General features: G+C 37.2%; 1 protein-coding gene across 1 annotated transcript in view; it reads right to left on the bottom strand.

Moving 5' to 3' along the window:
- The window catches only part of AGBL3 (AGBL carboxypeptidase 3), an 81,401-nt gene that overhangs the window by 17,965 nt on the left and 45,700 nt on the right, over positions 1–17,736 (bottom strand). The window contains exons 9-13 of the mRNA XM_023737133.1: positions 13,925–14,051; positions 10,033–10,133; positions 9,519–9,631; positions 4,456–4,522; positions 696–779 (exon numbers count right to left, since the gene is read on the bottom strand). Of these exons, the coding sequence (XP_023592901.1) occupies positions 696–779; positions 4,456–4,522; positions 9,519–9,631; positions 10,033–10,133; positions 13,925–14,051 (492 nt within the window). The remainder of the gene's footprint in view (positions 1–695; positions 780–4,455; positions 4,523–9,518; positions 9,632–10,032; positions 10,134–13,924; positions 14,052–17,736) is intronic.

Below are 17,736 nucleotides of genomic sequence, written 5' to 3'. Positions count from 1 at the left end.
TACGTTGTACATTCCATGTTCCGATTAATGGATGTTTGCAGCTGTTTCTTCTCATTTTGAATCATGTCACATCAGCAAATGAAGGTCCCAAAAGCTTGACTCCATCTGCGTCATTAAAGTTGACTCTATTTTGAGGGGGCAGCTCTTCCTCAATCATCTTTTGAGTGTCTTCCAACCTGAAGGACTCATCTTCCGACACTGTATCAGTGTTCCACTGCCATTCATAAGGTTTTCACTGGCTAATTCTTTTCAGAAGTAGACTGCCAGGTCCTTCTTCCTAGTCTGTCTTAGTCTGGAAGCTCAGCTGAAACCTGTCTGCCAGGGGTGACCCTGCTGGTATTTGAATACTGGTGGAATAGCTTCCAGCATCACAGCAACATGCAAGCCCCTACAGTACAACAAACTGACAGATGAGTGAGGGCTTCCTCCCTATCCCAAGGCAAAATCTCCGAGCCAGGGCTCGCAAGCTGGTGGTGGAGACAATGAGGCTCTTCTCTCTGAGTGACACGTCCATTTTTAGGAGCTGATCTCAAGGTTCTTTTGTAGTTTCATAAAGAGTAAATAAGACAAGCAAAATTTAATCATTAACTCTTTCTGGGGAAAAACAAGGTAAAGAAAGTGTAAGAAGAAATAACTTACCATTTTCTGCAATCATTTTTTTCCAATAAACGTTAACAAGAATCAATAAGATTTACCTCTTGTTCTTCTCTGGCATTTTTATGGCTTTCTATAGTAGAATTTCTTTCCTTCCTTGTTTTCAGATATTTCTTGGGTTTTAGCTAGATAATAGAACCAGATATAAAATCATTATTTAATCAAAACATCAAAACCAGTATATACGCAGACTACCTTGGGACTTCCACTTCCAGGAAGTGTGGAATGGAGTTTAATTCTCCTGGAATCCAGATTTCTGGGCTCCATGGAGGATAGGGTGACATATCCAAGCCTTGGCCTCGAGATGATCTTTGAACCTTTGGCCTTGAGGAAATTAGTTTCCTAAAAGTTACCCTTAAGTCAAACAACAGTCTAGATTGTTTTGCCTTGGGCATTGTGTTCTTTTGAAGAATTATCTATGTGCAGTCAGTTTTGAGAAACAGAATATTTCAAGGTCAGACTAGAAACTGTGTGTTCAGGGTAAGTTATTATGAAAACACTGCTCTGGCCCCATTTCTATGGCAATGTTGATAAGATGGGGTATAAGACTCTTTGGAGGTTCTCTCATCTTCAGAACATTTTTGACTCTGTAGTCGAAATGTTACCCTGATTTGCAAATCGTATATTAAATAAACTCCAATCAATTTTTATTACTGGCTTAATATGATTTTTGTTTTAACAGAAGATAATTTTCACTATTTCTCCCTCTAAATACAACTAAAAAGTCCTGGGCATTACATATAAAAGTAGTATAAGAAGACTCTGAAGGGTGAAGAGAAGAAGGTAGACTGACTAAAGACTTTAGGATCAGAGGACTGACACAGGGATACATTCCCTAGGTTTTCTTCTTGTTTCATACACCACAGATTTGCTGCAGGAGAAGCTAGCAAGCCATAAATGCCAATGGGTGCGGGCAAACAAACAAACAAACACTCCACCAAAAACTTCTTTTCTCTGTCCAAAGGACCAAAAAAGGGGCAGCTTGGATAGAACACTTTTAGATAATAACCGCTATACTTTAACTGAATATCACCAAAAACTGTGGCCCCATCCCACCCAGGCCAACCAAGGTTGAATGGGGAACTGTGTTAGTTTCCTAGGGTGGCTGTAATGAATTACCACAAACTGAGTCAAACACATAAATTTGTTCTCCCACACTCCTGAGGCTAGAGGTCTGAAATCAAGGTATTGGCAGAGTCATGCTCCCTCAGAAGGCTCTAAGGAATAATCCTTCCCTTCTTCTTTTTAGCTTCTGGTGGTTGCCGGCAATTCTTGGTGTCCCTTGGTTTGTAACTGCATCACTCCAATCTCTGCCTCCGTCGTCCAACGGGCTTCTTTTCTGTTGTCTTAGGTATCTAGTGCTACTATAACGAGAAATACCACAAGTGGATGGCTTTAACAAAGAGAAATTTATTCTCTCACAGTCTAGGAGGCTAGAAGTCCAAATTCAGGGTGCCAGTTCCTGGGGAAGGCTTTCTCTCTCTATCTACTCTGGTGGAAGGTCCTTGTAATCAATCTTTCCCCGGCAAGGAAATTCTGAGCGCAAGGACTCTGGATCCAAAGGATGTGCTATTTTCCTGGCTCTTGTTTCTTGGTGGTGTGAGGTCCCCCTGTTTCTCTGCTGGCTTCTCTCTTTTATATCTCAAAACAGATTGACTTAAAACACAACCTAATCTTGTAGATTGAGTCCTGTCTCATTAACATAACTGCCGCTAATCCCACCTGATTAACATCATAGAGGTAGGATTTACAACACATAGGAAAATTACATCAGGTGACAAAATGGGGGACAATCACACAACACTAGGAATCATGGCCTAGCCAAGTTGACAGACACTTTTGGGGGACACAATTCAATCCATAACACCTGTGTATGTATCCTTTGTGTCTCTGTGTGTTTGTGTCCAAATTTCCCTCTTCTTATAAGAACACCAATCATTGGATTTAGGGGCCATCCTAATCCAGTATAACTTCATTTTAACTTGATTACATCTGCAAAGACCTTATTTCCAGATAAAGTCAAATTAAGGGTATAGCCACCTCTTTGATGGTGCTTAATGATCCCTACCTCCTGGTATTCATGCCCTGTGTAATCCTCTCCCGTTGAGTCTGGGCTGAATGTAGTGATTCACTTCTAATGAATAGAATATGGCAAAAGTGATGGGATGTTGCTTCTGAGATTAGGTTACAAAGATTGTAGCTTCCATCCTTCATGCTCTCTTTTTTTTCTCTTGTTTGCTCGGATGGTATCCAGCTGGGTTCCATCATTGCAAGGAACAGAGGAAGGCCTATGGTCAACAGCCAGTGATGCCTCTATTCACCTGGAGCAACAAAGGAAGAAGGAGCATCAGGAATGTCGTTGTTAGGTGCCATTGAGTCGGTTCCAACTCACAGCGACCCTATGTACAACAGAATGAAACACTGCCTGGTGCTGCACCAGCCTCACAATTGTTGTTATGCTTGAGTCCATTGTTGCAGCCACTGTGTCAATCCATCTCATTGAGGGTCTTCTTCTTTTTCGCTGACCCTCTACTTTACCAAGCATGATGTCCTTCTCCAAGGACTGGTCCCTCCTGATAACATGACCAAAGTACATGAGATGAAGTCTTGCCATCCTCACTTCTAATGAGCATTCTGGCTGTACTTCTTCCAAGACAGATTTGTTTGTTCTTCTAGCAGTCCATGGCATATTCAATGTTCTTCACCAACATCATAATCCAAAGGTGTCAATTCTTCTTCTGTCTTCCTTATTTATTGTCCAGGAATAGGAGGAGGAAATGGAAGGTGTGGCTAATTACCTCCATGAACAACTGCCTCCTTTGCCTTGAGACTAGAAGAACTGGAAGGTGCCTGGTTACTATTATGGAACATTTTGATCAAAGATTCCATAGAAGAATCCTGCCTGATCAAAAGGAGAAAATGTAGAACGGAATTTCAAATTCTCATGGAATCTAGATTTTATGGAGCCATTTAGGCTGGATGAACCTCTGAAACTATTGCCCTGAGATAATCTTTAAACTTTAAACTAAAAATATTCCCTGAACTCTTCTTTAAACCAAACAATGTCGTTGTTGTCATTAGGTGATGTCAAGATGTTCTGACTCATAGTAACCTAATGTACAACAGAACAAAACACTGCCCAGTCCTGTGCCATCCTCACAGTCATTGTTATGCTTGAGCCCATTGTGGCAGCCACTATGTCAATCCATCTTGTTGAGGGTCTTCCTCTTTTTCAAACCAAACAATAGTTTAGCTTAATTAGTAAATATTTCTGCTTTGAGTATTGTGCTCTTTCAAGAACTATCTATATGGGATCAAATTGACCATGGCAACCTGAAAGATGAGCTAGGAACCTAAGGGGGCAGTGAGTTTATGTTAATGGGGGAGGAACAATTTGGAAAAGGAGGATGAGAATGGTTGCACAACTCAAAGAATGTAATCAATGTCACTGAATTGTACATTTAGAAGTTGCTGAATTGGTTTATGTTCTGCTGTGTATATTCTCAACAACAAAATAAAATTATTTATAAAAAAAAACAAAAAAAAAGTCCCTAAAGTTAGAAAATTCTATGATTAAAGTTATGGTACGTAATCAGGAAATAACAATTATTGTTGATAAATAAATGCTGTTGTTAATATATATGTTGATATTATATTAGTGATAATTAAAATAGGTTATTGTGGCTAAACAAATGAACAATTATTGTACACAATAATTATACAACTGCCTGCCTGTTAGTCACAATAAGAAGAGTAGCTATTTAGCATATCTATACCATAGGCAGAAATGTTCAATCATACCTGAGAAGTTAACTTGAGAAGATAAGGCTGAGAGTCATTGGATTCAGAACTGTCCGAGCCTCGGCTACTACAAAAAATAATAATAATTTTAGTTTACAGAATGTTTGGGTGGCATTTTCAAATTTCAACTGATGCTTTTATTTTTTTTTTTTTTATCATATTGGAATTGATAGAAATAGTTCTAATGATAAGAATAAGAAGACTGTTTGCAAAGAGAGATTTAGGTGTTTGGTCGTTCAGACAGCTTAGAAGCAGAGGTCTTCTTGTTGAATGTATGGAGAGAGATGGCTCAGTTGGGCTGTGTCAGTGGAGTGTAAGCTTCAGAGAAGTAGGCATTTTCATCCTTCTGGCTCACTGCTGTATCACCAGAGTGAAAATAGTGCCTGGCACATAGTAGGCACTCAAAAAATATTGGTTAATAAATGAATGAATAAATGCTATATTCGGGAGTTTCCTAGCTCTCAGGGGTATCATCAGCTCTTAAAGTTCATTATTTTTACATCATTTCATTTCCATTCTGCTTAAAGGCAATTCAGGACCATAAAAAACAGGGTAGCTTGAGACTAAATAGTCACACAGAAATCTATTCTAATTGCAACCGCATAGCGGAGTGGTGGGCAACATTTTTTGCTTGAGAGCCAGTTCAGGAAAGAAAATATTTCTGGATTGTATTTTAAAAATAAACAAACACATTTAGGTGTGCATATGTAGTTTTATATACACAATAAGATGTACACCCACATACTCATGTTCTTAAACATATTTTTATTATTTCTCCATCAGTTAAGTCTCTTTTTTTTTTTTTGGCTAAGAAACCACATAACTAGTATTTACTGTAGTATCTGATTAAATGTGCATTAGAATATATTTTGTCATTAAGTACGGATCATTTTTAAAGCTTTTTTATCTTTCTTTTCTTGACTACCTCTTAAGCTACTTAATTATTGTTTGTCCTGGTGTTATTAAATATTGCATTCTTTAAAAGGAGAGACTTTCCATCGCAAATTAGAAAACCAACAATCCTTTTAAACCAAAGAAACTTCTGCATTTACTTATGTTGAAGCACATTTATTTTTCTTTTTTCAGCAGCAGCTGTAAGAGGAAATTAAATTTTATTTGGAAAACTGCCCCTCTGCACTCGCAAGTTAAGACCCACTGATTTAAAAAAAAATTTACTTCTCAGATCCAGCTAAAGTGTGCTTATAATAGTGGCCTTCCTGGGAAATCCATTTAACTTATTTTTTTCTATATGCTAGATGCAGCTTACAGACAGCCAAAGGCAAGAGGATTGGACTGAATTTGACTCATTGTAGGCCTTGAATTCTCCTTCTGTAATATGGAAATTCCTACAATTGTATAGAAGGCTGCAACATATGACCAGAAAGTTAAGAGTCTCTTAATCTGACCTGATGTGTTTCACCTATGCCTCCATGAATGAAGGTAACCAAAATTATGAAAGAAATAAAAATCTGAACACATTATTTTAATTGAATGGATATATCCTAACTATTGTTAATACCAGTCTTGACTTCATGACAGGAACAGTAGGGAAATCTACAATGAGAATTCTATTTTTCTACTTGCTTTATAATAATATATTTTCTACTTAATTTATACTTACTTTTCTAAAAAATTCAAAGACTTTGAATAGCAGCATATACTTTATATGTATATTTCTTATCTATTGGAAGATTTTTTTATCAGCTTCATATATATTACCAAGTTAGACAGTATCCATCATAAGGACTCTTAGAAATAATGCAATCCAGTCTTTCTCACAATACAGGAATTATTTTAATAACTCCCATGGCTGAACATTTCCAGTGACAAGGAACTCACTGCTATCCAGTAACCCATATCAGTGTTAGCTCTTAGTATTAGAGAGATCTTCGTTTTATTGTACAGAAAATCTGCTTCACATATTTTGCACCTAGTGGTCTTAGCTGGCCATGTTCTCTCAAGCACAGAATGAAGCCACACCTTCTTTCTTCTACATGCTAACTTCTTCCAATATTTAGAAACTGTCTTTTGAAATCTTTTAAAATCTCCACAGAAAGTAGGTGATGCTTATCAATTTCCTTTTTAAAAAGGAAGATATACATAAGTAGCACACTTGTAATAGTCTTGCACATGTAAGAATGACCATTTCTTCATTCTGTGTCATATGTTATGAAGTTTCCAAAAAGAGAAATAACCAACATGGAATAATTCTACAACCTCAAAAACCATTCTACAGGCTCCTTCAGATGAGCATGTTGGAGCTAGAAAACCAAGTTAATGTCTCAATTTCCCAGAAAGTTCTGAATATCTTAAAAGCTATTCTAGATGGATAATAACACATGATATTATTTATATAGTATTTTACAGTACCAAGTTACGAAGGATTTCTTTATACACTATCTTATTTGATCTCTGTTTTTGTGATGTTCTCAAATCACTTCACTATTATGTATGTGTCTATAATGCCTTTTACACTATTAAATGTTTTTATAATGCTTTTAAACATCTATGTATAAGTCACTTATACTCGGAAGTTAGGAACATGTATACTTCTATAATGCTCTCCAACTATTAATTGTAAGTTATTAAAAACTATAAATATAAGTCATTAGAAAGTTGTTCTAACCTTGGGAATTGATAATAGATGTGAAGAATGTAGTAAGCAAGGACATAAATACATCATATAACAACCCTCTTAATTTCTAATAAATAAAATCTCTATAAATTAACACAACATAAATATGTCATTGAACAATTCCCATTATTTTTAATTAATCAGCTTGGCCTTGAAACATATGTAGTAAACAAGAACATAAATATGTCATGCCCTAATTGGCAACAATTCGAATCTCTACCAATTAGCAAAATATAAATACGTCATGCAACAACTTCCTTAATTGGCAATAAAGCATACCAATCATAGTTAAATACGACAGCACACTTGGTATATAAACCTGTGGATTTCTGCTTATTTTCAGAGAAGAAGACAGAAGCAAAAGGTTCCTCTGCCTTTCCATCTGAAGACTGAGATCCTGCTCTGATAAGCTCACCATAACTGACCTTGGATCCTAGCTACAGGGGATCTCCTCTGAGTTCAAGGGATGATCAAGTCTCCTCTCTGAGACCACTCATTCAAGGGAAAAGCCTGAAGTCTAGAGATTTGGACTGTAACATTTAAACTAACATTGTAATTGTCAGTTCTGATTCTTCAAGGCTAAATGAATGAATGTCTTGAGGTCTGCATTTCATGCCTTGCCATGACTACCTTGCAATAAACTAAGAGTATGCGTGAAAAACTTAACCATTTCTTTATTTATTCTTAAGACAAACTCCTCCAGGACAATCTCATTTCTAACTCTTATCCTGATTTAAAACCACATTTAAAAGTAAGTGATTTTCAAATGTTTGTCAATAGAAGGCAGATTCAGGAAACAATAGTATATTCACGTCTTGGAGCCCTATGCAGAAACCAGGTAAATCTCTACATACGGATAATGTATAGTGATTTCCAGATTACAATAAGTAGAAAAAGCAAGATACAGAATGATGTGTGCTACGCTTTATATAAGGGTGGTATAACAGATATAACTACTCACTCATTTATTCAAAGTGAAACAATGAAAGGATAAATAAAAAACTACTGAAAATGGTTACTCACAGGGCAAGGGAAGAGACATGGAGGAGCGGGGAGGGAGACAGAGATGGAATCCCGACTCCTGTGAATATTCCTTAGTATATAGTTTTGAATTTCTTATCATGTAAAAGTTTTATATAGTTAGAAAATTTAAAAATAATCAAAAGGCGGGGAGGTCATTCCTACAAATTAAAAACAAGCAAAAGCAAAGGAACTTAACTGTCGGTCAAACTGGTACACATGGGAAATTTTCTCTGCACAGAGAAAATAATTCCTTTTCTTTTTTTAATACTTCAAAGTAGAATTTTATTGTATATCCCAAGTAGGATATATACTAAGGCTAAAAAGAATTACAAAGACATCTTAAGGTGCTTTCAATAGTCATTTTGTTGGTAGCAATATTCTGGGTATATCGTAGGATAAAGCAAGTAAGTATTTACATGAATGTAACTAGGAACAAAGATTTTCAGCATTAGAGAAAAGAGATATAAATAAGAAGAGTAGGATTAAGGAAGAATACACCCTATCATCTTAAATTTGAATTAGAAATATCAGTATGAACTTGTATTTTTTTTCTCTCCTAAAAATACATATTTTCCTAGCTCAGTTCCCTGAAAACAGCCTAGAAGCAATCACTACCATCCAGGTTGAATTACCCAAATACTACTTTTCACTAAAAGGAACTGGAGTTTATTGGAGAAATGTTGGATTCCAATTTTGGTGCAGGAAATGTTCAAGAAGAGCCTAGAAAATCTTATCATGGCTGAAAATTACCGAAGACAACCAAGGTCATGTCAAAAACACACAGGAGGCAACTCCAAGTGTCTCTGACTGGCCAGACAGGAGAAAATTTGAGCCTGAGGAGAATAATGGCTGAAACTGATTGGAACACATCAAATATCAACAAATCCATGAGTTCAAAATTATACTCTCCACCTGCAAATAAACTTATTAGTCAGCACTGGAGGTGGCAAGGTCACTAACTCAAAAGTGGAAAATATATAAATAGAGGGAAAGAATCAACCATTTATTCTGCCTTTCCTATAGGAACTGTACTAAAATTAGTACCTTCCTTCTTCCAACAATATTCCCTTAGCATTGAATTTTGCACTTACTATATACTATCTTATAGCATTTATGTGTCATCTCAACGAAAGTGTCAGTTCTCTGTGAGTAAAGTCATCATTATAAACAATTTTGAGACTGTCTTAGAGTACACTGTGCATTGCAGGTACCCAATTAATACTGCCTGAATAAATGAATGAATCAAGTCTTAATGAAGTCTGATCCAACTAATGTTCATGGAAATAAACTTCCCTCCTCTATAGCTGGGATCTGCAGTTGAAACTAACAATAATATTATAATATTATTATAAACAGCATAGAAAACAGTACAACAAATTACTTCACTTTCATAGTCTTGACTTACCTAGACTCTAGATCCACTGTAATTTCTATCAGAGAAGTATCTGAATCATCAAAGATTTTTTCTAAGTTAATATGCTTCTCCATTTCCTCTAATTCTTTCAGGCATTGAAAATACTAGACAAAAATCATAAATGAGTTAATTTTAAAATAAGTTTATTTCTTAATTAAACCAATTGACTATTTATAGACACCTGGAACAATAGCTATTGGGCATCAAGTACCCATTACTCCGTTGCCATCGAGTTGATTCCGACAGAGTAGAATTGCCCCACAGAGTTTCCAAGGCTGTAATCTTTACAGAAGCAGACTGCCATATCTTTCTCCCATGGAGAGGCTGGTGGGTTTGAACCACTGGCCTTTTGGTTAGCAGCCGAGCACTTAACCACTGTGACACCAGGGCTCCTTTATCAAGTACCAACACCCCCCAAACTCTCTTAAGATACCAAAAGGAAGAAACTGGCATAGGCCCATAGTCAGGCTGGAGTCTAATGCATACCCAAATGGACTTCGCTTACCTTGGCCCGGTCAGGATCACAATAGTCCAAGAGAGAATCACAAAAATGATATCCCATTGACTCCAAGTCTTTTGTGTTGAAATGAGTGCCTCGTTTGTTACCTAAAACATCAATACATTTATCCACCCTTGAGGATCAGTTAACCATTTTTCCTTAGCAGGCAGGCCTAAGTTGCAAAACAGAGTATAAACAAAACTTCTGATGTGATTCCTTATCCTCTCCTTTTGAGTTTCTTCTTTGGGACAGATTACGTAACCGCTGATTACTTTGTCTCACTCCCTCTCCATCACCTCGATCAAAGTGGATTTAACTCAGATTAGTTTATGTTGTAAGGCAGAAGAAAATTCAAAACAGTTGTGGGATGCTTGGTTATCAGTTACAAACAGTCCAAATAATCCCTTTAAGCAAAACTTCGGTTAAGATTTTATGAAAAAATGTTTTCATCATCATAAATAATCTTACTTCAGTTTCAAAGAAGCTTCTGCTTTAAAAAAAGGCAGAAATTACCTACACTGATTTCTAGTATTTTGCTTTGAGTTGATACATTTTCTGATCAGGTGACATTTATCGTAATGTAGAGTTTTCTAACTGCTTTAGATATGCTAGATATGACTAAAAGATTTCTCAAATGGGACTAAAAACACACTTTATTTTTAGTTTGGAGAACCAAATACTTCCATTTAAATAAAAGTTTATAAAAGACTCAGTCTCTCTATTTTGCTTTGCAAATAGCAAATCCAATAAAAACATTTCTACCTGATATTTTAAGTATGTACCTTTTTTAAATCATTAGAGTCATCTGTAGGAGCCCCCTTTTTAAAAAACAAAAACAAGCGAAGATTAGTTCATGAAACCAATAAGAGTATTCTGTCTACATACTAAAACTTCCCTTTCTAAATGAAAGGAAATGATGAAATAGAGACATCATACGTTGCTGTTGTTAGGTGCCATTGAGTCGGTTCCAATTGATAGAGACCCTATGTACAACAGAACAAAACTCTGCCCAGCCCTGCGCCATCCTCACAATCATTGCTATGTTTGAGCCCATTGTTGCAGCCACTGTGTCAATCCATCTTATGGAGGGTGTTCCTCTTTTTGGCTGACCCTCTACTTTACCAAGTATGATGTTCTTTTTCAGGGCCTAGTCCCACCTGATAACATGTCTGAAGTACATGAGACGAAGTCTCGCTATCCTTGCTTCTAAGGAGCATTCTGGCTGTTCTTCCTCCAAGACAGATTTGTTCGTTCTTCTGGCAGCCCATGGTATACTCAACGTTCTTTGTCAACACCATAATTCGAAGGCATCAATTCATCTTCAGTCTTCCTTATTTATTGTCTAGCTTTTGCACACATATGAGATGATTGACAATATCATGGTTTAGGTCAGGTACACCTTAGTCCTCAAAGTGACATCTTTGCTTTTTAACACTTTAAAGAGGTCTTTTGCAGTGGATCTGCCCAATGCTCAGTATACAGATTGATTAAGTATGGTGAAAGGATACAACCCTGATGCACACCTTTCCTCACTGTAAACCACGTAGTATCCTATCCCCTTGCTCCGTTCGAACGACTGCCTCTTGGTCTATGTACATGTTCCACATGAGCACCATTAAGTGTTCTGGAATTCCTATTCTTCGAAATGTTATCCATAATTTGTTATGATCCACACAGTTGAACGTCTTTCCGTAGTCAAAGTCAATAAAACACAGATAAACATCTTTCTGGTATTCTCTGCTTTCAGCCAGGATCCATCTGACATCAGCAATGATAACCCTCATTCCATGTCCTCTTCTGAATCCAGTTTGAATTTCTGGCAGTTCCCTGTTGATATACTGCTTAGCCAATTTTGAATGATCTTCAGCAATATTTTACTTGCATGTGATATTAATGATATTGTTTGATAATCACCCCATTCGATTGGATCACCTTTCTTGGGAATAGGCATAAATATGGATCTTTTCCAATTGGTTGGCCAGGTAGCTGTCTTCCAAATTTCTTGGCATAGATGAGTGAGCACTTCCAGCGTTGCATCTGTTTGTTGAAACATCTCAAATGGTATTCCGTCAATTACTGGAGTCTTGTTTTTCACCACTGCCTTCAATGCAGCTTGGACTTCTTCCATAAATGGCATTGGTTCTTGATTATATGCTACTTTTGAAATGGTAGAAAGTCAGAACATTCTTTTTTGGTACAGTGACTCTGTTTATTCCTTCCATCTTCTTTTGATGCTTCTTTCACTGTTTAATATTTTCCCCCTAGAATCCTTCAATATTGCAACTTGAGGCTTGAATTTTTTCTTCAGTTCTTTCAGTTTGAGAAATGCTGCATGTGTTCTTCCCATTTGGTTTTCTGTCTCCAGGTCTTTGCACATGTCATTATAATACTTTGTCTTCTCGAGCCTCCCTTTGAAATCTGCTGTTCATTTCTTTTACTTCGTCATTTCTTCCATTCACTTTAGCTGCTCTGTGTTCAAAAACAAATTTCAGAGTCTCTTCTGACATCCATTTTGGTCTTTTCTTTCTTGTCTTTTTAATGACTTTTTGTTTTCTTCATGTATGATGTTCTTGATGTCATCCCACAACTAATCTGGTCTTCAGTCGTTAGTGTTCAATGCATCAAATCTATTGTTGAGATAGTCTCTAAATTCAGGTGGGATACACTCAAGATCATATTTTGGCTCTCATGGGCTTGTTTTAATTTAATTCAGCTTCAGCTTAAACTTGCATATGAGCAATTGATGGTGTGTTCTGCAATCGGCTGGTGTCCTTGTTCTGACTGATGATATAGAGCTTCTCCATTGTCCCTTTCCATAATAGATGTAGTCAATTTGATTCCTGTATATTCCATCTGGCAAGGTCCATGTGTATAATCACCATTTATGTTGTTGAAAAAAGGTATTTGCAATGACTAAGTTGTTGGTCTTTCAAAATTCTATCATGCGCTCTCTGGCATCATTTCTATCACCAAGGCCATAGTTCCCAACTACCTATCCTTCTTTGTTTCCAACTTTTGCATTCCAATCAGCAGTAATTATCAATGCATCTTGACTGCATGCTTGATCAATTTTGGACTGCAGAAGTTGGTAAAAATTTTCGATTTCATCTTTGGCATTAGTTGTTGGTGCATAAATTTGAATAATAGTCATATTAACTGGTCTTCCTTGTAGGTATATGGATATTATCCTATCACCAACAGCATTGTACTTCAGGATAGATCTTGAAATGTTCTTTTTGACAATGAATGGGATGCCATTCCTCTTCAATTTGTCATTCTTGGCAAAGTAGACCATATGATTGACTGATTCAAAATGGCCAATACCAGTCCAGTTCAGCTCACTAATGCCTAAAATATCAATCTTTATATGTTCCATTTCATTTTTGATGATTTCCAATTTTTCGAGATTCATACTTTGTACATTCCACGTCCTAATTATTAATGGATGTTTGCAACTGTCTCTTCTCATTTTGAGTCATCCCATATCAGCAAATGAAGGTCCCCAGAGCTTTACTCCAGCCACATCATTAAGGCTGACTCTATTTTGAGGAGGCAGCTCTTCCCCAGTCATATTTTGAGTGCCTTCCAACCTGAGGGGCTCATCTTCCAGCACTATACAAGACAATGTTCTGCTGCTATCCATAAAGTTTTCACTGGCCAATTTTTTCAGAAGTAGACCATCAGGTCCTTCTTCCTAGTCTGTCTTAGTCTAAGATTTAGCCCATACTAAGCCATCATATAGTGGAAGTTTGTCTAATCATTCCTTCTACAGAACTGACTGAATATCAGTATGTATTTAAATGGAAAGAAAGTACTTACTGTCAAATTTTCTACAGTACAATATTTTAAATCTTTTGTTTAAAACTTTGAGTCGCTGGAATGAGACACTTGCTCTTACCTAGAGTAGAGCCACAAAAAGTGGCTTCCATGGTGAAGCTGTTCCTGATTCCCATTTTCCACATCACCACCCTCCCTGTTCCCTCTTTGCTCTTCTGAACATTAAACTTGCAAGCTGAGAATGAAAACTGAAAAGAAGCACATACAATGGGGTCCGTTGGTTTTCTGGTAACGAATATGTCTTTCTTATCAGTGGGGTTGAAGGCAATAATAGTTGTGCAAAAGCAGTATCCTCACTAAAGCTTCAGAAATTGATTTTTACTTCCTGATCAATGGAAAAAATTCATTTTAAGGATGACATATTTACATGTCTGAGAACTACAGATTCTAACTCTGACAATAAATTTTACTTTGTTTAACTCCGTATATAACGTATGTATTCAAAACCATTTGACTAATTCTTGATCCTGTTGGAAGAAGATCTTATACTTCTAAAAAGTTTTAGGAAGGCGTTTTAACATGTTTAGGAACGAAGGTTAATGTGGATTTCCAGCAATAAAGATTCTCTATTTTCATGTGAAAGACCACTAGAAAGTTGTCCTGAAGATTGTTATATGACACTGTCTACAAAGAGTTTTTGTTTTGTAATTTAAATTAACATGCAATAAAATTGACAAAACCCCAAATGTTCCATAAAAAAGTTAAGTGATCTCTGTAGTTATAATCATTTTCATCTTTTTCTTGCTTGCAAGCCTGAACTTTAGCCCAATCAATTTTACAGTGAAAAAAATCTTTGAAAAACATTCAATTAAATTTGGTATAATAGCTTTAGTCTGAGTTACCAACTCTGTACCTGAGCCATTTGGTTGGATGGATAATTTCTTAGGCTCTTTGCATTTACTTTCTTCCATCCACTTTGAGCATCCATTCTCAGGTCCTAGCAACATGTGTAACAAGTTATACAGATTAGCCAGACCAGGCTCATAAGCCTCTGCCAAAATTTTAAATTCTTGGTTAAATTTCTGAGGATCTTTACATGGGTTGGAGAATTCTTTAACAATGGCACAAAGCTCTGCTTTAGATAAGGAAGCAAATGCAACCTCAGGCTGTCATACTATAGGTTTGGGGTATTTCTCCTTAAAAGGCATCTCAACTATGGGGCTTGCTTCAACCAGAGGTTTGGCCCCTTCCTCTTCAACCTCTTCCTCCTTCTCATGATAAGGAAGTTCTAAAAAGGCATTATCAGAAGGGGAAGGCAGAGAGAGGTATATAGAAGGACAGATGAAACAGGGTTAGTAGGAGGAGAAGGACAAGGAGTTTCAACCAACAAAGGACCAGACACAATACTTCGATTTTGCAATTGCTTAATCAGTTCTGCTTGCTTTGAGAAAACATCTTGCAGTGAGGCAAATTTACTATTACTTTGTCTCTTGGAAGCTTCCAAAAAGCAATAAAAATAGGCAAGATGAAGGAGCCAGGATAGCTTTTAATTCTATTTTTGTGGGAGGACTACACCTTGAGTTAGCTGACCTAGTTAAATGGCATCAATTAAATTGGGAGAATGTTGAAATTTCACAATTGACCACCTTAGCCTATAAGTTAGCTCAAACCTTAGAACAAAAAGCTAGAGCAACCTAGCTGTAAACAAAGGCTCGACAAAACAAATTTACGTGTTTACAATTACAACAATTACAATCTCCAGGATGCAGTCAGAGCTCTAAACCTCAATTTGGGAACAGGTCCAGAGTTGCCCAGTCTGGAGTCTCTGGGCTTTGCTATTATTGTAAGAAGACTGGACATTTTAAGAAGGACTTCTTAAATTAAAAAATAAATCTGGTGTTTTGCCATCAGACCCATTCAAGCCCCAATGAAGGGACTCTGGGGATATATTAGAGGTTCTTCCAGTAGTGGCTCTAAATTCACCAGGGGAAACAACCCCTCAAATTAATGAGGAACCATGCAAATTCTTAACTGATATGGGGGCCACACTGTCCACAATTCCCCACAAGTTTGCAAAAGCCTCTACTATTGAAGTAATAAAACTTCAAAGGTTGTGGGGATTTCAAATCATGAACAAACTATGACTCATTTGCAACCAGTAGCTTTTTCTTTAGGACCTATTCAAGATATGTATTCTTTTTTATTAAATTCAAACACTTCTGTTAATTTACTGGGAAAAGACTTTTTATCAAAATGGAATTGTTAGATCAAAGTTAATGACCAAGGAGAAATTACATTAAATCTGCCTGATCCTTTTAAACAGACTCTGAGGGGGTCTCATGCCACACCTGCAGGCACTTGCTTTCTCTTTGCAAATCTCAAAGTCCCGAGAGATATGGCACTTTTAGACTGTCTTTTTACTGTGCCAGAAAGTTTATGGACCAGCTCTTGTTCGTCAGGTAGTGTCAGCAGAACCTAATAAAGTCCACATTGATGCATCTAAACCTTTACCTAATATTTCTCAATAGCCTTTAAAATGGGAGACCAGAGATGGATTTGCCTCCATAATTCAAGATTTCCCGGCCAAAGGGCTCATTATTCCTTACACCAGCCCATGTAACACTCCTGTATTTCCAGGGAAGAAACTCAATGGCCATGGGTGGAGATTTGTGCAAAATTTTAAGGGCACTCAACCATCTTGTCATCCCAAGATTGCTTGTTGTGCCTAATCGTGATCTTCTTTTGTCTAATGTACCCTCAATACAACTCGTTTTACAGTAGTAGATTTATGCAGTGCCTTTATTCCAGTGCATTCGGACAGTCAGTATTTGTTTGCATTCACCTGGGATAATCAACAATATACCTGAAGTGTCATGCACCAAGGATTTATTGAATTTTCCACCTATTTTCCTCAGATTTTGCACGATGATTTGCAGCCTCTGCAGTTTGCAAAGGGATCTACCTTATTACAGTATGTGACAATTTTAGTCTGTTCAAATTCATTGCAAGCCTGTATAGAGAATAGTGTTTTACTGTTACAGCATTTGGCCACTATCCAAAATCAAGCCTGTTGCCATCAAGTTGATTCTTACTCATAGCAATCCTATACGACAGAGTACAACTGTCCCATAGGGTTTCCAAGGAGTGGCTAGTGGATTCAAATCGCTGACCTTTTGGTTAGTGGCCGATCTCTTAACCACTGAGCCACCAGGCCTCTGTTTAGCCACCAGAGGGCACAAATTGTTCAGAGAAAAGGTGCAGCTAGCTTTACCAGCAGTAAAATATTTAGGGCACATTATCTCTGCCCAAAGGGTCTCCATAGACCCCAACAGAAAGGAAGTCGTATGGCCTTCCTTATCTCCACGATAAAGAAGCAATTAAGAGGATTTCTAGGTCTCTGTGGCTACTGCCATGCATGGATTCCTAATTGTTCATTAATGATCCAACCCTTATACCAGTTGTTAAAGGGTCCTGCACCCAACACTTTTCAATTATCAGAAGAAAGCATCCAAGCTGTCTCTGGGTTAAAGGAGTTCCTACTCACTACTCAGCTTTGGGTTTTCCTAATTATAATTTCGATTTTTCTTTATAAGCCCTAGAGACAGCCAGGAATGTCTTTGGGGTTCTTACTCAAAACCACAGAGGTCAGCAGCTACCTGTTAGTTACTATAGCCTACGGTTAGATCCAGTCACTCATGGATGTCCTCCCTGTCACACAGCAGTCGTGGCAACAGCTAGATTAGTGGAAGTTACATCAGGACCGTGCTTGGGAACTTTCTGGATGTTTATGTCCCCATGCAGTATCTCCTATTTTGAATTCTGCTTTTTTTTTTTGATTGTACTTCAGGTGAAGGCTTACAGAACAAATAGTTTCTCATTAAACAGTAGTACACATATTATTTTATGACATTGGTTAACAACCCCACAACATGG

The sequence above is a fragment of the Trichechus manatus genome, unplaced genomic scaffold (genome assembly GCF_000243295.1).
Source record: "Trichechus manatus latirostris isolate Lorelei unplaced genomic scaffold, TriManLat1.0 scaffold00097, whole genome shotgun sequence".
NCBI lineage: Eukaryota > Metazoa > Chordata > Mammalia > Sirenia > Trichechidae > Trichechus > Trichechus manatus.
This window is presented reverse-complemented; position numbering and strand designations above follow the sequence as displayed.